General features: G+C 38.6%; 1 protein-coding gene across 1 annotated transcript; it reads right to left on the bottom strand.

Moving 5' to 3' along the window:
- Positions 1–1,030: 1,030 nt before the first annotated feature.
- LOC139458428 (zinc finger protein 208-like) lies at positions 1,031–20,903 on the bottom strand. The gene is made up of 3 exons (XM_071239902.1): positions 20,821–20,903; positions 4,845–9,894; positions 1,031–4,448 (listed from the first exon to the last, which is right to left on the bottom strand). Exons 2-3 carry the CDS (start codon positions 9,796–9,798, stop codon positions 3,781–3,783), a joined length of 5,622 nt encoding a protein of 1,873 aa, XP_071096003.1. The 5' UTR covers positions 9,799–9,894; positions 20,821–20,903; the 3' UTR covers positions 1,031–3,780.
- Between the last annotated feature and the right edge of the window lie 1,373 nt (positions 20,904–22,276).

Raw genomic sequence — 22,276 nt, 5'->3', positions numbered from 1 at the left:
GACAGTGGGAGCTCCAAGTGGATACATCATGCAGACAATGGTGGCATCAAGACAGGAATGACAGTTGCCATAAAAACTGTCTGCTGAAACATTGCATTGTCCCTTCAGATAGATACAACTGGAAACTATCCAGTTAAATTTTCAAACTTTCAGAAGATGGACATTCTTTGAAACAATGGCAGAAATCTGATGACCAACCTTTCTGGAGATATTTTGTAAAATAACAAGAGGGATAGAAACCAATTTCAATGTGAATGCCTCGCCATCAGTTCCATACTGCTCATTCACAGCTTGCCACGGGGGCATAGGTCACAAGCACCTCATTTATCATACTTATAGGTGGTGACGAGGAGATGAAAATATGAATACGCAGCTTGCAAAGAGCTGACACCCCATGGACCTGAGTGAATCTTGGACATGAACCGACAACATTGTTTGTCTGCTGTTAAATGCTGCATTAACCCTGTTATATCACGCCAGCTTGTAAAAAATCTGGCTTGTGGTATAAAACCTAACACGGGACACATAAAACTAGATGTACCCCTCGCTGCAACTGCTGGAACTTATATTGGTAGGATGCATGGTGCATACATGGATGGCTAGAGAATCGATTTAATGTTTTACAGTATTCCAAGTGGATTGCGTACAATTCAGAACATTTCTGATAAATTGAATACATCAGTGGTAACTTCATATGATAAACCAGAATAACAAGTGTACATGCTGCATGGCTTACACCAGTCGTATGAAAACAAACAGGTACTATTGAAACACAGACAGTTCAGAGTTGTGGACGGATTGAATGCTGATACACATATTTACACTTGTTACCATGGTTACAAAAAGATCAAAACATACAATCAAATACACATTATGCATGAACATCTGCAGAGTAATACCGACATGTTACAACTGAGGCAGAAGTTTCTAATTACCTGGTTTACATATCCGTTGACCATAAATTAGATATAAATATTGAGAAGATATTCCTTCCATCTTAGATCTTCAGAACAAAATCAACTGTTCAAATATGTCAGAATAGAAACAAAATTAATCCTTTAAATTTTCATTAAAATATACTTTTTTACTTTTCATTACTCTTATGTTTTCATTTGGCCATCAATTTACTTAAGGTCACTTAAAAATTTGGATTTAGGCTTAAAAAAAAAATGGCTTTGGTTCTCAGGCACCGACTGCATCATCATAAAGTTCGCCGCATCCTTCATTTTTATTTCCATTTGAAAAAACACACAAAAAAATCCTTAAATATTCCAAGTCCAATGGTTATTCCTACACTGTGTTCCAGTATTTTACTCATCAAGGAATACATTTATGTAGGTTAGGCCCTTTCCCAGGTTGTTTATTTGGTTACATACTAGTTGGAAAAAAAAGAAAAAAAAGCCTGCACTATATTTTCCAAAACCAGTGCCTGAGAACCAATTCTTTTATCTTTTTAAGTCTTAAGTCTTTATGATTTTTTATATTTATGTTACCACCAGACCTTTGTTTTGGAGAATGACATGTAAACCAAGTGGTCAAAAATAGAGATGCTTAATCAACATGTGAAACATGAGGTTCCCTAGTTTGGGTAAGATCACATGTTAATGATATTTTTACCAAAAAGAAATGTACAGAAAAACCATGAAATCATGTTTTTGCAATAATTTCTACAAGGTCCAGTATGCCATGGGCATTCACATAGTGTTGAGTTTTCCATACAGTAACAGGCGGCATGTATTATCATAATCATTTTTAACAAGGTATATCAGCATGGTGATGCTATCTATCTGACCTCTTGAAGTCATAAACCAGTAACATTCGGATCACTGATTAACAAAAATAATCTATCACATTTGCATATTCGCTGTGTGCTTAGCATTTTCTTGATAGTATGTTACAATAACTCTCAATGTGTAAAAATAATTTCAATATTTCGCAATGTTTCAGGAACAGAAACTTAACACGTTCATCTATGACAATGTTACACCCAAGAAACATAACATCTCAGATTAAAAGGTTGCTAAAGGATCATGCAAAACACAAATCAACATAATAATTTTCACACTGTTTAAGAATAATTATAAAATAATAGCATATGCCGTTCTTAAAATGCCATAACATCAAACAATCATAAACAAAAAGTAATCCCTGCTAGAAATAATGCACTCCATTTTTGGAAAAATCACAAGGGCATTTTCATCAGAATTATACTGTTACCATGGTTACTTCAAACATACAGAGAAAAGAAAGTAGCAAAATATGAATACACTAAGTTTCTACCTTGTTAAAAACACTGTATATCAACCACAGCAGAATAATTCAATAAAAGGACAGAGGGAGATACATTCAGGGGAGATAACTCCTCACACCCTTAATCCAACTGAGCTTCTCTCAAACATACAATTATTGTAATTTCTTTTTAAGGGTAATATTGAATGCAAAAATTATTTTCCATGACAGGTTGACAAGCGCCTAGATCCAACGATAATACTGGTGTAAGAATACACCCAGTCCATGCTTTCTCCACCATGTCTACATATAAATACCAGGTTACCATACACATACGAGACAAACATGGCATCAACACTCACGTCTGACCTGGCAGAACGTTGTTGATAAAAGAACATGCAAGTTTAACTTGTTCAAGACGGCACCATGTTCACTCTAAGCCTCCGACTGACAACCTGGGAAATTAATGAGTCGGTGAGGTTTATAAATATTCCAATCTGAGCACAAAAAAACGATTGTAACTCCTATATTTCACCACTGACATACCAGTATGTCGGTACAAGCTAAACTTTGCTTTGTAGCCCCAGCCCCAGAAGTATAAGGTTTATACATGACCAGAGCCCTTATATTTGTCAGACAGTAAAAGTCATTTATTATTTTCAGAGGTCACTGACCTGGGTCCCTAAATCTGGAACTAGAACTTGTGTTTCGCATCTGACACAAACTCTTGAAATTGAAAATCTGAATTTGAACATCAGTAAACATGGTTAAGACTTCATCACTTCTATATTCTTCTTTTATTTCAAACATTTAAACTCTATTCTTCAGCACAAGTCAACTTTGTCAACGAGGGTTACTTCCCCTTGCTAAAACTGGTTACTTCCCCTTGCTAACACAGGTTACAAGCTCCCAGCGCGTGACACCTTCGTTACACTCTTGGTAACATCGCTGCCACCAGTGTGGGCGCGGCCATTACAAGAATCTTAAAATTTAGCCTCTAACCCCAAATGTAGTAACATTCATACTTTTGTTTATGTCTTTGGGAATGCCATCATAGTGAATTTTGAAAAGGTTTACGACTGACCATGTTTTCCAGATGAATTTACTTTGTTGTTTGTATCATCAGATTGGTTCGAGATTGCCGACTAACGGAAAATCAACTAACTTCTCCCTTACATTCTTACTATATCAATAACATGATAGTTCTAATAAAATAGAAATTCAAATTGACAAAGAAAGAAAGTAATTTAGCAGGGATAAGTGTATTCGGCGTCACGACAGTGGTCACTTGTTTGTAAACATAACGGTCATTCGGTTGCGAGTTCAACTCCCAGCATGGTTGGGGTTACCTATCACATTGGGGAGTTTTGACTGGTAGCAGCGACAGTAAAGAGAGCAACACGAACGGACTATCGCTGTGAGGAGCTTGACACAGGTTACTTCCCCTAGAATGTAGTGGTTACTCCCCCTTGCTAACACTGGTTACTTCCCCTAGCTAGCACTGGTTACTTCCCCTTGCTAGCACAGGTTACTTCCCCTTGCTAGCAGTGGTTACTTCCCCTTGCTAGCACTGATTGTTCTATTTCTCAAGCTTCTCCTCCGTGGCTCGTTATAACCATTCTGGATAGCGGCAACATCGTCAGGTGTGGCTTTGCTGCTGCTAGCACTCCCTGTACGCTTTTCTTTTACAGTCTGCTTGTCGCTGACTGTCCGCTTTGTGACAAAGGTTGTGGTGGTTACCTTCTTTGCAGGTGATGGTGGAGCACAGACGTATGGTGGCCCTCGCTTCTGATGGAGCCGCAGACCAGTAGAAGCAGCGAATGCCTTCCCACACACTTGACACTCATACGGTTTTTCCCCGGTGTGGATGCGAACATGTGTCTTTATGTGGTCCTGCTTGTCAAACTGCTTGTTACAGAAGCTGCAAGAGAATGCCTTCACATGTTCCAAAGACTCTTTACAGGTCTTCGAGTGTTTGTTGAGGTCAGGAAACTGCTTGAACATCTTGTGACACTTGCTGCACTTGTACACATCCCCACCCATATGTTCGGGGTAGTGGGACTTCATCACCTCGTGTGTCTCGAAGAACTTGCCACAGAGGTTGCACCGGACTTGAGCCCATTCGTTCTTAGAAGCGTTGTGTTCGTTCTCGTGCTCCTCCAGGGATTGTAGAGAAGAGCATGTGTAGCTGCATACTGGACAAGGAAATACCTTCGGTCCTGTAAACCATCAGAGAACATTATCCCATATTTTTAATTACTTTCAAATATTATTGCAGAAATAACATGACAATTTATCTAAAGCAAAAAACTTGTTGACCAAGCACTTTGAAGAGTAACATTTTTCCATTTCTCCCTATTTATGCTGTAAATATATTATCTCTCATCCAGTGTATCATATCTCAATATTATTTTGATAAGACCCATTCACCAGTGCAGCTTCATTTTGGAAGTGACATAACTATCTCCATCTCACCAACTTACCACAAAATTCTCTCATTCCTGAGAGGAATCTGATCATGCTGATTGACGTCTTTATTTGTGTTTTTTCAATAGAGTTCGAATGAGCAACGGTAGAAGAATGAAGATATGACACCCCCAAGTTTTAACACTTACCCTTATGTTCAAGCAGATGCAGTATCATGGTGGAGAAGGACCTGAAGGTCTTTCCACAGAATGTGCAGCTGTGGCTTGTTTTTTGTTTGTTCTGTGCATCGGACCGAGACTTCATCCGACTAACCTGTTCATAATCACTTTCAGTATCAACTTCTGCACCACCTTCATCATCAACCGCATCACCTACCACTTCATCTGATTCATTATCTGATTCATCATCTGTATCATCCAAATCTTCCATCTCTTTAGCGTCTACTCCTTCATTTTCTATTTCAATGTTTTGTTCCTCATCCTCAATATCAGAACCTGGTGGACTACATGTAATCTCAAAACCTTCAAAGGTGACTGTGACATCGGGTTCCTCCCCCATGTTGTCTACCTCTGCTCCTGTACAGATCCCACAGTGAATCTGATAAAGGCGATCATTGGAGAAAGCTCTGTTGCATTTGGGGCACTGATGGTCATGTGTTTTCATATGTTGACGCAGCAATTCCTCAGACTTCCACTCCAACTGGCAGACATCACAAGGGTAGGTAACCAAGGAAATATAAGATGACTCTATGTTGGAAGGCATGAAGATGCCATGCAGAGCAAGTTTGTGTCTGTTGAGATCTGATGCTAACTTGTACGATTTGTCACAAACATCACACCTGTGAAGTTTCTCATCCATGTGAGTCAGCATGTGTTTTTGAAGGTAGTCAGAACGAGCGAAACAGTTGCTACATTGCCTACATTTGTATGGTTTCTCGCCGGTGTGAATACGGAGATGCTTCTTGAGCCCTGACTGATCAGACAAAACCTTGGGGCAGAACGGGCAGCGAGCATACTTTTTCTTAGCAAAAACGGACTGATCTTTTACCAGCCTATCCAATTCTTGCTGTTTCTGCATTTCTTTCTTGACATGTCTGTCAATACTGGCTCTCCTGACTGAAACAGCTTCAGGTTGAATATCATCCTTCTGTTTAGATTCGTCAGTCATCTGTTTCTTCCCTGCAGGTGCATTGAGAACATGTTTGGCTACATCGGGCAGCACTGATGAGTCAAGCTTCATGAGCGTTTTCTTCAAAGCTATTTGCTGATAATTATCCTTCATCACAGGTGTCTTGGGAAAGACAAGAACCTGTTTGGAGTCCAGAGAGTAGGTATTAGTTGATGACCGTGACTTGATCGACATCATGGCAATATCTTCTCGGCTCTTCCCCTCCTTGGCAGCCTTCGTAATGATATCATAAGCCTGTTGGTAATGGTTCTTGTAACGACAACGGTTGTCCATACCCTTGTAGCAGTTTTCCGGTGTTCTGTTTCTTTCATGGTATCTCAGCCCAGTTGATGTCGTGAACCTCTTATCACAGATATCACATTTATAAGGTTTTTCACCAGTGTGTGTCCGGACATGTGATTTTAAGTTGTCCGACTTCCCAAAAAACTTGCCACAATACAAACACTCATATTTCTTTTTACTCTTGTGAACTCGACGGTGTACTTGCAAGTCGGCTGCATACATGAAACCAAGCCCACATTCTATACACTCAAAAGGAGTCTCTTTGGGATGAAGGTTTTCATGTTTTCTCAATGTCTCCTTAGTGGCAAATTTGAAATTACAAATACTGCATGAGTAATACGTCCCATTATGCTTATCCATGTGACTGTCATACTCAGAACTAGGTAGAGTTATACTGCAGAAATCACAAAATTTGAAGTCCTTCATTATATTCGACATCATGCTTTCATCCCTGGAACTGTCGTCCCCCACCAGTTCCTCTTCCATGGTGAAGCTGTTCAACTCAGGATTCAATGCGTCATAGATCTCAGTGTCTGCCATTGCTCGAACATCATCTGGAATTTGTCCAGAACAGACACTGTCTAATGAAATTGCAAAGTCGTCATCAGTGTTGGAACCAGATTCTACAGATTTAGTCTTTTCAGTGTTTTCAGTCTTGACCTTAATTCCATAAAAGCTTGGTTTAGAACTCTTTCTGTTCCTCCTTCGACCTGACATGCCATCACTAACAGGTGTGTCCTGTACAGCAGCCTTGGGTGGCTCATTCATCTCAATGTCAGAACTACTTGAGGGAACACTCTTCATACTGCCCCTACCTGATGGTAGCATGAAAGCTGACTGGCTGTTACTCTTCTTCATCCGTTCAGCAATCTCAGCACACAGGGCCGCAGTCTCTGACCCTTCATCGCGCTGCTCTGCATCAGTTAGAGTCTGCATCGCAAGAATATCATCTGGGTCACCTGGTTCCGTTTTTATCTTAATTGCTGTTACAATACACTTACTGCCAGGCTCTGGCGGTAACTTACTCTCTTCATGTCTTTTTACCATGGCAACAGTCTCCTGAATCATCTTTTCTTCACTTTCTACCTGAACTGGATCCTTCTCTGCCTCTTCTGGCTTGTGTACATGAGTCAGGTGGTACTTCAGTCCATTCATAGCTGTGAAAGTCTTCTGGCAGACGTTGCACTTGAAGGGCCTTCCACCTGTGTGAGTTCGTTTATGGCTGAAAAAATGATTGTATCGCCTAAACCGCTTTGAGCAGACATCACACTGATATGGCTTCTCTCCAGTGTGAATCCTCATATGCAGATTTAACTGATAGCCTGTTTTGTTGGCTTTGCCGCATATCAAGCAGTCGTAAGGCTTTTCACCAGTGTGAACTTCCATATGCACAATCATCCGTTGCTCGCTGGGGAACTCCTTCTTGCATAACTGACAAACATGGCCAGTAGTTGGTTCTTCAGGTGGTGTGTCAGTGCCACCAGTAGCACCATCATATAAGTAGGTGACATTAGAGCTTTCTATATTCTCACTATCATCAGTTGGTCCTCGGGAGCAGACTTCATCATCTCTGTCATCAGAAGCATCATCAATATATACATCTGAATTCTGCATCCTATTCCTCAGATTACCACTGACTGCTGTGTTCACTTTGTTCAGTCTCACATAAGAGTGTTTGCTTTTCATGTGAAACTTGAGCCTACTGCTGGTGATGAAGCTCTTTGGGCAGTAATGACATGAATAGGCACGTTCCCCTGTATGGGTCTTCATGTGGATCTTCAAATTGTACTTTCTCCAGAAGGTTCTAGCACAAAATCTACATGTGTATTTGATAGGTCCGAGATTGTTTGAATGTTCCTCTAAGTGAGTCTCGAAATCAGGCACTGAACAGAAAGTCTTGTCACAAGATGGGCAAGTCAATGTTGATGAGTCAGAAGGCGATTCATCATCAGAATCTTCATCCATTATGTCAGTTACATAAGGACTTGTGACATTTTCAATGGTCACAGGGGCTTGTCCATCTGCTGACTGAGAAATAGATGTGTTCCATCCCTCCACACTTAATGACTGTTTTTCTGGAGATGCTTCAGATCCTAATGACCGAGCCTTCTTCTTCTTGATAGCTCGATGTTTCTTCATATGGCGTTCTAATACAGCTTCCTCTTCAAACATAGTACCACAGACTTCACATTCCAAAGTAACATCACTGCTGCTTTGTTTTTCAACTTCAGTGATATCATCAGCTGTTAATATCATTGTAACTTCTGAATTCTTTTCATTTGTATTATCCTCAGATGTTTCAGTTTTTTCTGTTGGAGTTTCAGGAAGATCTGCCTCATTAGCTGTCTCAACAATGTCCTCAAAAATGGATGGGTCAATGTCAGAAGAGCCATCAGCCAAGGAGGTCACGCTGACAATCTTCAGAAAACCAGGATCAAAAGATTCACTTAGCGTCTCCTTCTCTTTGGAAGCATGTGAGGCTGAACCCTTGTGATGAGCTTTGTTATGATATCGGAATCCAGTTGATGTTGTGAAACGTTTACCACACTCTAAACATTTAAATGGCTTCTCACCAGTATGTGTGCGCACATGAGCATGTAAATTGTGTGCCTTTCCAAAACACTTCCCACAATATTTGCAAAAATGAGGCTTCTCTGCTGAATGTGATAGCATGTGAGTCTTCAACTCCTCTGAAGTGCAACATTCATGTCCACACTCCTTACAAGCATATGGCTTCCAAGATGCAAACTTCTTCAAACTGTCCTCATCAGTAGAAGACTGGAACATCTTCAGGGTGTGATCAATCTCTTCAGCACTATGAACTCTCATGTGACTCTTAAGAATGGATGGGTACTGAAATTTCTTTCCACAAATCATGCACTCAGTTCCCTCATTGTAAGATAGAGCTATCTGTTGCTTCTCCACCGTTGTCATGGAAGAAACATCTGTACTTGCATTGCTCTTCTCTGGACTTTTACCCCGAGATTTGGCTGTGGAGTCATCTTCATCTTGTGGGGATTTACTTTCCGATTTGATCAACAGATTCACATATCCTGATGGTGGGTGTACATAAATCAATGTCTCGCCATCCCAATCCTTTGGTTTGTTACCTTCTTCTGGACTCTTTCCTCCAACTCTGATGCTACAGTTCTCACCACTGCGTGTTCTTTCATGATATCGAAGTCCCGTTGAAGTTGTAAATCGCTTACCACAAATTCCACACTTGTAAGGTTTCTCTCCAGTGTGTGTCCTGTAGTGACTCCGGTAGTGGTACACGTTTCCGAAACCTTTACCACATACATCACACATAAAAGGCATCTCCCCCAGATGTGTCTTCAGGTGCTGCTGGAGGTCTCTTTCAGAGGAGGTCTCATGGTGACAGTGTCGACATACAAATGACCGCTTGAACTGGTGATTGACCCGATGCTTCTGGAGGAATTCCTCAGAGACAAACTGTCGATCACATTGGTCACAAGACAAAAGCGGTTCGTCTGAGATTTCAAAATTTTCATCATGAACCGGTACAAATTTCTCCTTTTTTCTTTCTGGCTCACTCTCGCTGGTGTCTGGAGTGGGATCATCATAGTCAGGGTTGATGGAGATCTCTATGTCCATGTTGCCCTCTTTGTCATCAGCAGCATCTGAAAGAACCTCCACTGCATCTGTTGCCATGGTATGTGTTTCAGTTCTTTGTACCTGGAGATTTATCTGGAAGGACTAGCTCAGACCAGCTGGTATATACAGGGCCATTCCAGGTCATCCATCAGTCTGAAAAAAACAAAAAACATTTGGAAGAATAAGTCAAGTCAGAGAATGATTGATGTTAATGCATAATAATTCCTACAACACAGTGACAGGTGGGGGCATGAATGGCCGAGTCTTCTCAGGCATCCCTTGGGCATGCCAGAAACCTATGATCGTGGGTTTGAATTCCGGCTTTGCCCTGATTATGTTTCTAGGTTTGTCAGCAAAATACCTGAGCTTGTGGGTTTCACCAAAGGGTAAATGTATGGGACCTGCTTAAAAGCTTACTGATAAAAGCGGCATTAAACCCAACGCAACCACTCACTCATTGACAGGTCCTCATGACCCCTGGTCAGTCATAAAGTGAGTGAGTGAGTGAGTATGGTTTTACGCCGCTTTTAGCAATATTCCAGCAATATCACGGCAGGGGACACCAGAAATGGGTTTCACACATTGTAACCATGTCGGGAATCGAACCCGGGTCTTTGGCGTGACGATCAAACGCTTTAACCACAAGGCTACCCGACTGCCCCCCCAGTCATAAAGGGGGGTTGTTAGTGTATTGTAGGGAGTCATGACTGTCCAAAGAATCAAATGATACTTTGAACACAAACAGAATTGTTGTGTGCTCTTCCAAGTCCTGTTTCATGTGATTTTATTATATTAATGACTACGACAGTGCTTATTTCAAAAGATAATATAACATATGTACAAACAGATAGAAAACTGCCATTTTGATGGAAGAGCATGTACTGTGCCATCTCGCTTGTCTTCAATCATTAATGCAGTCACTCAAATAATTAATGCAGTCACTCAAACTAAATGACATTTGTCACTTCAAAAACACATCAAGGCTTAATAAATAAAATAAAAGAAATGGCTCTCAGGCAATGATTGTTGAAAATAAAGTTTGGGTAGACAGCCTTTTTGTTGTTGTCGTTCAAACTAGTATGTAACTAAAGAAACAGTTGTGTACAATCAACCTGGAAAAGGGCCTCCATACAAAAATGTATTCCTTGATGAGTAAAATACTGGACTACAGTATTTGACTTCCGTTGGACTAACAGTGTGTGCATAGTACACACATACAATGAAATTTCATTTTATTTCACAACGCGATGACATTATCGTGTGCACACAAGACCGGAAGAAGCATGTCAACAAATCCGTACTGAAGTACGCCAGTTAGTTCTGTTATTACACTATCTGGCTATAAAATGTTTCATTGTGTATCTCGACTCACGTTTGTAATCCATTATATTACTTTTCTCCAAGATTTCATTAAACTTTGTTTACATTAATTTTGGCAAAATTGTGTATAATCTGATCGGCAAATCACAGCAACTCACCATGAACTTGCCTTGATATGAATATTAGCTGTTAGAGATACAAAGTCATCAGTCTTCCTATCAATTCTTATGAAATTTCTTTTCAGTTATGATATATTGGCCATGACATTAAGTATTTTTTAAACTTAATCACACATAGATCAATGTGATCAAGGAGAAAACGTGTAAACAGCAGATAGCTATTTCCAGCTTATTTTATGAGACAAATACTCATGTATTCTTAATCTCTGTGTTTGAAACATTGCATACAGTACATGAATACCATTGAATTTGTAAATCATCATGTCTAGTGCTGTTTTATCGTAAATTTCATGTTTTCAGTGACCAAATTTGCAAACCGCAAAACAAACACACAAACTCCTATTGCTGCAATGACCATAACACAAAACACAAGATGCACAGTAAAGCAGTGCCCAAGAAAAGGGAAGTTACAGCAATGATATACACATATTACCTAGTTTAATTTTCATCAAATTACAAGCAGACATGAGTAGATTGATACAAATTGGCCATTTCAATCCCACCCTTGTTTATCGTTAACCTTCCACCAACCAATCAAACGTTGAATAAGGAAATATGTAAAGGAGGTGGACATGAAGACACCCTTTTGCATCAAAAAGATTTTTAAGGGCTTTCTTTTGAGTGTCAGTCAGTTTCCCAATGTTTAATTTCTCGCAAAATCTATTGTATTCATTTGGAATGGCTGCCATAGTGGTTTTTTTTACGGAATCAGTCGTACGGGCCGTAAATGTCATTCATCAACCTGTGTTAACGTTTTCGAGGTTGCATGATTAGAAACACATTCCGACTGTCATTTTCATGATCTGGTAAGCATTGCTTTGATTGGTCGGAGGAAAGGTCGTTCTGACATGATCCTCAGATTTTTGTTTAGCGATAGCGAGAACTAAGATCTGAGTTTAATGAGATTGTAATTACAGGATACATGTACATGAATTGTCAAAACCAGGTGAGCTTAAATTTCTTATCAGTTTTATTATCATCTATGAAAGTAAATTTAAGGAAGTGTTCATCTTCACCATGTTCACACTGACTGGCTTTATCAGGTAACTGTACCATGCTAACTTCAGACAAGAATGCTGGCTGCATGGTCTAAGGGAGGTAATTTGTTTTCTTGCCATTCATGGTTGAAATTATCTCCCCCTGAATATCTGCCCTGGTCCTTTGCAATACTGAAATGTGATTATCTATTTTCAGTAGAAAGCAAGCAGCTTCCAAGACAAGTCCTTTCTGAAGACTGGTAACATTTTCAAAACATTTAGTTTTACTTGAAGACTTTCATACATTAAATAGTTCACCTTTACTGCATTTTATAGAGTTATGGAGTTTTTACCACAACTTACATTGTCATGGTTTGTTTGTTCTAATTATCAGTCCTTCACTTGCCATCATCATTTCACAAATTCATCAAGAATATCATCCTAACAGCAGCACACCCAATTTGGTATAAACAATCCCGGCAAGTCTTGTGACCTCATGTATTGAGGCGTATCACCGATAGGGCTGTGTAATGGCTACAAATTGTATTGGAATAGCACTGTATGGAATCGCTCAAAAGCAGGTTTGAATTACATCCTCAAGTTTGAATGGATCCTATAAAAAATGGCAGCAATTGCATGACCATGATGACATACATGCAGGTTAAAAGAACACAATTAGGTCCATTGGTATGTAATGTTTACTATTTCCTAAACATGACTTAAGATATATACTTTACGGTATACTGTAATGATATCTATGAAGTCTGTGTAATGTAAAGATCAAGTTACCAGTAAAACTGGTAAAAATATACATTTGAATTCGACATCATCATCTTTACAACAGAAAATGAGAATGATATTGCTCATAATAACATGACATGTTGAAGTAAGAAATATCAATTTGTTCTCAGGAAGTAGCTATGGGGACAGAAAGAGGTTTATCTATGCAATACCTATTGAACGAATTTCATTTACATTTTAAGTGATTGAACAAATTATAAATTTTCATTGAATAAGGTTTGCATTACATTTTCACGAATAACTTACAAACTATGATTTCTTCTTACTTTAGAGTAATATGAATCAATTTAAGTCAGATTTCAGAGCTATAGATTAGCTGCGTATTTGCGTAAAATACCCCCAACCGGCCCCCCCCAAATATTCAAAACCCAATTACTTTCAATTAACTTGTGTCCAGAAAAACTCAAATGTATAAAGCATGTGTAAATACCCATTGAAGCTTCTTCAGCATGCGTACAATGGAGCTTATTTCTGAAACACAATGACGAGTAAATTTACTTTCCTAGTCAAGCCTATAGTTAGAACCCTTATAAACATCTAAATCATTATTTTATTTTTTTTAATTCTCAAATGTTAACTCGTTTTGGAAAAAAACAAATAGAGTGATGAATAGATGAGTGAAAAAATATTGGTTACCCAATGAAAAATGTAATAACCCAATTAAAATAGAAATCTTCGAGTAAAAACACAATTGATCAAATAGTTATCTGGAGCTCTGGATTTCAATTTCTTCTACTATCATCTTAGCATGGATATCTTTCAAGGGGTAGTAAACCACTGTATAGAGGCCCACAGTAGTGAACCAGTCCAGATTAGGAGGTTTTCTCTTGATCCTGATACTGGAATGCAGCTGTACGGAGTTTAGAATTACATCTATATTCCATATACAATACTCGGCTCTAGCCTTGACAAGGCAGCATTGGTGATGTTACCAATCAGGATCAATCCAGATGTCAAGGTCATAGTATACAAAAACTCTGTTGCATAAAATGAAATAAAATTCAGAGTGTATAATAGATATATGTATCTCCTTGTATTCCTTAGTCTACGGTCCAACGAAATATCAGTAAGTTTGAGATGATAATTAAATGGTTCAAACACTAATGTTAGTACAAGAACAATATGTTTTCTCACAACAATAGATGGTAAGTAACAACATCACTGCTTATCATACTAAGATTATGGATGGTTCGATAGGCATTCAGAGCTCCAGATAAGCTTTTGGTGTTGTGGGTATTTTACCCATGCATTTTAAAATCATTGGGTATCAGTAATTCAATCTGCGTATTCAAATTTCTGTTACCCACTAGTTTTTACAGATGTGGGTATTTAAGTTAAATATTTAAAAACACTATTCATCTAGTCCCTGCAAACTGGTGTCGTGTGGGTTCGAGAGCTTTATAGGACTCACGGACGCACAAGTTTTATTTTTATAGCGTATCTGTAATGTTCGTTGCATATTTGATATGCTTGGATTATATTTTACTGCGTATTTCTGCATTTCTGATGCGTATTTCACGCAGATACGCAGCTTATCTGGAGCTCTGGGCATTACTTAGAAGTTGACGGATGACAAAGTAGACACAATTTGTGCATGACAACTTCTTTAATACAGTCTTGCTTGACAACAGTATAAGGATCTATACCAAAACGCAGAGTTAGAAATTGGCACTAGTCCTGTAGTCCTTGCCAAACTGCCCAATAGTTAAGGTTGGTTGGTTGGTTGGTTGGTTGTTTAACGCCGCACTTAGCACTATTCCAGCTATATGACGGCGGTCTGTAAATAATCGAGTCTGGACCAGACAATCCAGTGATTAATATCATGGCATCGATCCACGCAATTGGGATCGATGACCTGCATCAAGCAAGTCAGCGAGCCTGACCACCCCATCCTGTTAGTCGCCTTTAACGAAAAGCATAGTCACCTTTTACGAATAGCATGGGTTGCTGAAGACCTATTCTACCCCGGAATCTTCACGGGTCTATACGATAGTAACAGTTGAGTACAGAAATAAGAGATATCAAGTGATGGCAATGGATGGGTATGAAAAAGGAAGGACAAGGTGCATCCTGACAATCAACAGAACATGTTGGCGGTGCACTAAAAGGGTGCAAACAACCAAGACAGATCACATGGGCATGCAGTAAAAAAAATGAATGTTTGAGACTACTTGATAAGTAATGGGTCATACACCCACGATTGGTCAAGTTTATACGGTGTGGCATGGTCCGAATCAATCTACAAATGACAATCCGAGGGAGTCTTGTATAGCCATGTTAGGTACACGGTATGTGTACAGTTGGCAAGCGTCTTGCAAGACAAAACGTGAACCAGCATGGTGCACAAACAGCACCAGATTGGCGCAAGTATGTCATCTCGGTAGTACGGCCCAGTGACTCTTCAAAGGACAATATGTAGTGGCGCTCTCACAATCATAGAGATCCTGACCCATATCTTTACAGACCCAAAATAAAATCTGTCACCGTCATTTTGTAGTCATGGATACAAGCGAGATAACGAGATTTGTTAATCAATATTGAAGGGAAACATCATTTCAGTCCTTATCATCAATATACTATGAGTACATGTGTTCAGTTGTCCTTCCACTAATTGGCTTGTCAAATGGATCTTCTTCAGAAACATTGAGCTATATCTTTACATATGGTGCTCACTGTGCGGTTTTTGCCTTTTATCTCAATGTTACGTTGGATAATCGAGACTGGTTATTCTCTGACATTTATGTTATATATTTACATGTTTAATAGGGCCGGGACGGGCAACTCAGGTGCCCGGGTCGGGTGGGTACTGAGTAGGACCCGGGTACCCACAGGACTAACCGGACCCATGGTTAGTCATGTGATATATATAGTTTAATGACAAACATTTTCTAGAACTCTATGGTTACACTGCAAGTCACTAATGTTCGTATTTCTTTCTGACTATGCACCCATGCCTTCTGATTTTTCATATGGTTGAAAAAAGATATAACTTAATTCAACTTCAGTGTATGAATGACCAGATTGTTTAATACATGTATCTAAATAATTTTGGCAGGGCTATACTAAAACTGTACCCAATCGGACATTTTGAGACATCTCCTGAGACCTACAGTGGGTACCCGTGTAGTAAATTTGGACTCATCCCAGCCCTAATGTTTAATATCTTTTCTCCTTCCTAAGGGTATGTGGATTGTTTCTGATCACTGATAAAATCTTGAGGAAGGATTGGATATCTATAAAGAACAGTTTACTTGTCCCAAGGCAAATGAACTTTCAGCTGCTACACATGCTGTAGGCCGCAGCTGGTCCGTTATTTCAGACAAAGTGTGCTGTTAAGTTTCCATATCTCACATCTCCCCATGTAAGTATGTTCAGACAAAATCACCTTTGAAATCTTATTAGTATTCATACACCAATGCCCCGTGCCCACAGCTTGTGAAATGCACACATTTTTCACAACTTGATTATTTTTCATTTCTTAGAAAGACAAAAACAAGAACATTCATGCCATGAACAAATCAAATTTCAAGGATCCTTACAGGAAACAGGAAGGTCCTGTAAGTAATGATGTAGTGTACTGTACTGTTAGATTTCGATAATTACTTTAATTACAGGACCTTTTTTATTTTTTGTCAAGATTTAGGTGCAATGAATATTATTGTGCGTTCCTTGGGATGCAATATTTATTTTTCTCTGCGTCCGTTGGACTCCATTCTATATATTTGTGCTTTAATACTGGACACACATTTCTGCATCATGTAAAACCCTGTATATAAAAGTTTCAGCTTTTGGCATTTGTGGATTCTGAAAAAAAGATTTGTTAAGTATTTTAGTTGATTCTTTCTCTGATTTTTTGTTACAAAAATCCTAAACTTTTCATTTTGCTTGCATGAGCAAATCTGAATCCCATCATCATCATATCAATGTTTCAAACTCCTAAATGTCGTGGTTTCTTGGAAGATCTGGATAGATTTTTTCATAATATTATTTTGTTAATTCAAACCAAAACAGAGAATATGTTGTGTTTTTTTAATGCCATGAACAAGACTCAAAAGTGAGTGAGTATTGTTTATTTTGCTTTCAGCAATATTCCAGCAATATCATGGCAGGGGACACCAGAAATGGGCTTCACACACAAGGCTCAAGAAGAGTGTAGATATCGTCTTGAAGTTTCAGAGACATCCCTTCAGCTGTTTAAGAGAAGTTAACTGATGCACAAACAGATGCAGGGTTGTTTTGGTTGTTGATTCCATGTTTGCGCTTAGCGTCAAACACTAGTCTACAACAGAATTATTTGAAATAAATTTCTGGTTCCTAATCATGTGCTAATGACCCCCCTGCCCCTAAAATTGCCTCCTCCCTAATTTGTTTTTTTAACTGTTAACCAGAGTCAACATGGGTAAGAAACAACTTTTTCAGGTCAGTGCATGTGACATGCCATTCACAGTGTGTCATATTAGCAGGAGAACCCAGCAGTAAACACCATGCCTTTGGAGTCTGTCTCTTCATACTTCCCAGCTGAAGGGATTTATCTCAACAAAGAGTTATTTTGTTCAAAGTTTGAATATTAATAGGTTTTTCTCATTTTCATAATTTCAGAGGAAGTTTGCACCTGTGAAAATCCAGTGTAGAATAGGTCTTTAGCAACCCATGCTTGCCATAAAAGGCGACTATGCTTGTCATAAATGGCGACTAACGGGATCGGGTGGTCAGGCTCGCTGACTTGGTTGAAGCATGTCATCGATCCCAATTGTGTGGATCAATGCTGGATTGTCTGGTCCAGACTTGATTATTCACAGACCACTGTCATATAGCTGGAATATTGCTGAGTGGGGCATTAAACAACAAACAAACAGGAAGTTTGACTTTGTATATTCATCACTGTATTCACTGAATTTCAATGCAAAAAGGGGAATCTAAGCATTAAAGCCTCTTCCTCTGTGTTAGTCCTGCTCTCAGTGAAATACAAGTCACTTTGACATAACCGGCACGTTACCTGTAACTATATTAACATGAATGTTTATTTACACTTTAGAAATGACTTTTGCTGACATTTGCAAGTTATGCATCGATAGTAAATGGCACAACTTATAAACATATATGATGGATGAAGGAGACATGTAACATTGTGTGAAAATATGATTTTTGTTGGTATGTTCAAGAGATTGTAGGCCACTTTTTTATCTGTGACTGTGAACTCACATAATCTAAACATGTCTTGGTTAGGATTCTATTTGTTTCCTCTAATGATATATTATATCTCCCAAAAGACAGTTGTCTTGTTTTCCATCACATCCTGTCTGATATGTGTGAACCATATCGTAACAAAGTGTATTGTTACCATGACAGCCCTACAATCCATGTGGACAATAAACAGGATATGCACAAAATGGTGTCCAACATTATCATGATAATACTGTTACTATTTTCTACACCACTGAAATGATATACAACACATAACAATCATCATAATACTGCTCTTGTCAAATAAATCAGAAAAATTGATGGTACAACATTGCAAATATATGATATACCATATTTGCTGCAATAAGTACCGTTGGCTCTTAGAAAATTGACAGAGTGGGTGCTTATTAAAGCCATACACTTGTGCCAATACAGTGAATTTGATGTCAGAAATCCAGTGGTAGTGAACAAACTAACTTCAAACATCGATGAAACTTTGTTTGTTTAACGCCGCACTCAGCAATATTACAGCTATATGACGGCAGTCTGTAAATAATCGAGTCTGGACCAGAAAATCCAGTGCTTGACACCATGAGCATCGATCTATGCAATTGGGACTAAAATGTTTTCAATAATAGTTACTGGGCAATAATGTTTTCTGTGGAAAGGACAGTAAGATACACAAGAAAATATGCACAATCATATACATTTTCAGTCTTAGTAGGGGGCGCTTGTGAAGATTCCTTACACATTGGTTGAGAAGTTGGTCAGAGGACACTTGTTAAAGCAAGGCGCTTAATCATGCGTTATACAATGAATACAGTATGTTATCCCTTTGATAACAGCCAGCAGTGATGATACTGACAGTAGCTACCAGCACATATCCAGGTAATGAGCAAATGATTTACTGATCAATTTATTATAGAAATAGTGTGACTATAGAAATAGTGTGAGATTTCTGACAATGCTGATTACATCATAAATAAAAAAAAAATTCATGATGTCATCTGTACATTATATTAGAAAAAGTATATGTACACACACTGGCAGTGCATTATATTCATGATGATAGTCTACAAAACCAAGCTTGTACATACAAAAAGAAGAAAAATGATATATTGAAAGATTTATACTTTCAAAGTATGGCCAAATTATGATAATGGCTTAAAAGTACAACATTGATTGATCATGAAAATTTATGAAAATTCTTTCTCACCATCATCCAATTATATAATAGGAAGGGGGAAACAACAACACTACATCCAAACGACATGTTACTACAATGTGCTACAAAAATATATCTACTACTGATAACAGAAAATATTGTACCCACAATATTTGCAACAGACTTCTTTCGCACACCTCAACTCCAATATTCCTGACACATATACAAATCATCTTCATTTGGGAAGCTAATTGATCACAATGTATGCTGGTTTGGATAATGAAACAATCTAATCATCAATAATGTTGATTAACCAGAATGCACAAATACACTGTTGAATAACTGCAACAAGTATCATAATCACATTGCAACCCATGTATCACAATTATTTTATCTCCATCAAATATCATCGACATCATCAATCTCTCATCTGTACACATTTGACTGATAACACAGATTGTTGACAAATCTGTTCAAGTGCCAACTACTGGATTATCTTACACTGCTGTCATTACTACAGATTCATTATATTATTTGAATATGTCTTTCCTGTGCAACATAAACACGTGAATATACTGACATCTGAGCTGTTTATGATTCTTTTCAAACAAGGCATATTTTGGAGAAAAAAATGAAATTATTTCTTGAAAGATTTATCGTCATGGGTATTTTTGTGTTTAATAAGCATACTATTTTAATATTCACAATCACAAAATTTAATTGTAATTTATAGACAATTTTTAGAATTGTTTATTGTGGAAATTTGAGAAATTCTGAAATACAATAAAATAAAATATTACATGCATAATAACAGATTACATTCAAATGAAGATGAAATTGAATATTTATGTTTAGGAATTATCAAATATTCTACTATTAGTGACGGTGTATTGCATCTGATTAACATGGTTTAATATATTTGCCCATTTTACATTTCAAACTTAAAATGATATTAAAATAACTGCATTCATGATAAATCTATGACTAGCCACCGTAATCAACTGTGTGGGAAATATACCAAGGGCATCTACATACGGAAGTAAATCAATGTGACCTACATACTTTGCCAGCCGAGCGAGGATTTACTTCGTTTCAAACAAATGCCGGCAACACTTCCGTGAAACCCGCCTCGTCCTCGCCAAAAATTTTTGGAGACAAGAATCAATAATCATATTCTACATCTCTTGAATCAACATCAAGAGTTGGAGTTGCCCATACCACTTCATATTCACAACATCATTCATTTCTGCCACGGCTCACTATAGAACAGGAACCCCACACAGCGTCGGGAAAACCCGTCTCTCCTTCTTCACCAAATTTCCACACACGAAATTTCGGAAGACATGTTTGATGACGCGAGGCGAGAGGGACGACTGTTCGGTAAACAGTACAATATCGGAGACATTTGACTGATATTTCAGTAACTATAATCATATTCAGATATAACTCTTACCAGTTCCAGATGTCCACGCTTCACTGATCCCGGTAAACATGTCCCGAATTTCTGTGCAAGACTACACGAAGCCGGAAAACTCTAGGCCGAGGGCGATTCGGTACAATTTACTGTACAGGCAGCGCTGAAACGAAAATAGATTTCGCTGGATTTTTAGCAGAAGCAGGCGTGCGGACTTTGGGTTTTTAGATCAATGTAATTATTTTAGGGGTTTTAGTTCAGATGCCGAATGTTCTGAATGCGGCTGAGGCATTTTAATGATCGATACAAACCATGGAAGATGTGGTATAATGTTGTGGCTTCTAAAAAGCACGAGTCAAAATATTAGATTGACGAGTGGGAGATGTTGATAAACCTGTGAAATTGATTTTCTCGTTAGTGGTAGGTGACTAATTATTATTGCCATGTAGGTGATGTTTTGCAATTCGCTAATACACATATGCAGTGCACCTGCCTGCAGTTGATACATACTTGTATACACTCTATATATGTCAAGTATTTGTGTGCGTTAAGAACCGTTTACATGAAGTTGTTGGGCATTTGGCAAGATGCGTTCCCCGTGCACCATAGGCTGGCCAGTGTTAGGTATCAAACGGATAGTGTATCATGTAAAGTGAAATTTCAGTTGCATATGTGTATGATGTGAAATGGATATATTTATCCATGAACGTGAACATTAATTTACTGTTGGTATCATAATGACGCGTTTTTATTACTCCTGTATTTGATAGTGGAAATTATATGCACATCATATTGAATAAATACCCAGATCCTCACTTGTATGATACAGTAGGTTCTTACATGTAATTGTTTGTCAGACCAAAATAGTTATAAAGTCCCACGTACAGTACTACCACAGGCTCATTCTGCACGGTTGTGGTGGCAGTTATATGTAGCCGTGCAGTATAAAACCGCCAGCTTACCAGGAATTCACCGACGACATATAGTCTATGATTTCGCGTACACGCAATTCATTATAGTTACTCCATTTGTATGGAGTGTTCATGATAATTTGAACGAATATGGCGAGTTATTTGTCGTTCATTTAGAAGGGCCGAAAATCCAAATGACTGTCTTTATTACCATTTTACCAGATGTCATTTTATCCAGTTAATAAGTGAGTGTGTAGTTATGCTGATTTAAGCAATATTCCACCCACTCGATCCACGGCTCGGTCACCAACAGGGAATTCGTCCCCGGGTCTTCAGTGAGATGGGCGACCGATATAATCCTCAAATAGCCACCCCAGTATGTAAACCTATGATGGTGGGTTCGAACCCCAGATTCGCGGTGATAACATTTCTAGGTTTAACAGCACCCTACACATTTTCGTTAGTTTCACCAAAGTGGCGAACGTCTAAGACCTGCTTCATCATGGTTTACCTCGCACATGAAGCTGAGGCATCTCAGAGATCAAACTAGTCTTTGACTTTCACGCATGACGTCTGCTTTGTGA

The sequence above is a fragment of the Haliotis cracherodii genome, unplaced genomic scaffold, assembly GCF_022045235.1.
Source record: "Haliotis cracherodii isolate W230 unplaced genomic scaffold, xgHalCrac1.p SCAF_1, whole genome shotgun sequence".
NCBI classification, from domain to species: domain Eukaryota; kingdom Metazoa; phylum Mollusca; class Gastropoda; order Lepetellida; family Haliotidae; genus Haliotis; species Haliotis cracherodii.
Note: the sequence above shows the minus strand (reverse complement) of the source record. Positions and strands in the feature narration are given on the sequence as shown.

Bases quoted from the DNA above. Each gene is read 5' to 3' on its own strand.
- LOC139458428 (XM_071239902.1), bottom strand. From the start codon at position 9,798: ATGGCAACAGATGCAGTGGAGGTTCTTTCAGATGCTGCTGATGACAAA. The intron at 4,449-4,844 runs GTAAGTGTTAAA...GATGGTTTACAG, and splicing joins GCATCTGCTTGAACATAAGG to GACCGAAGGTATTTCCTTGT.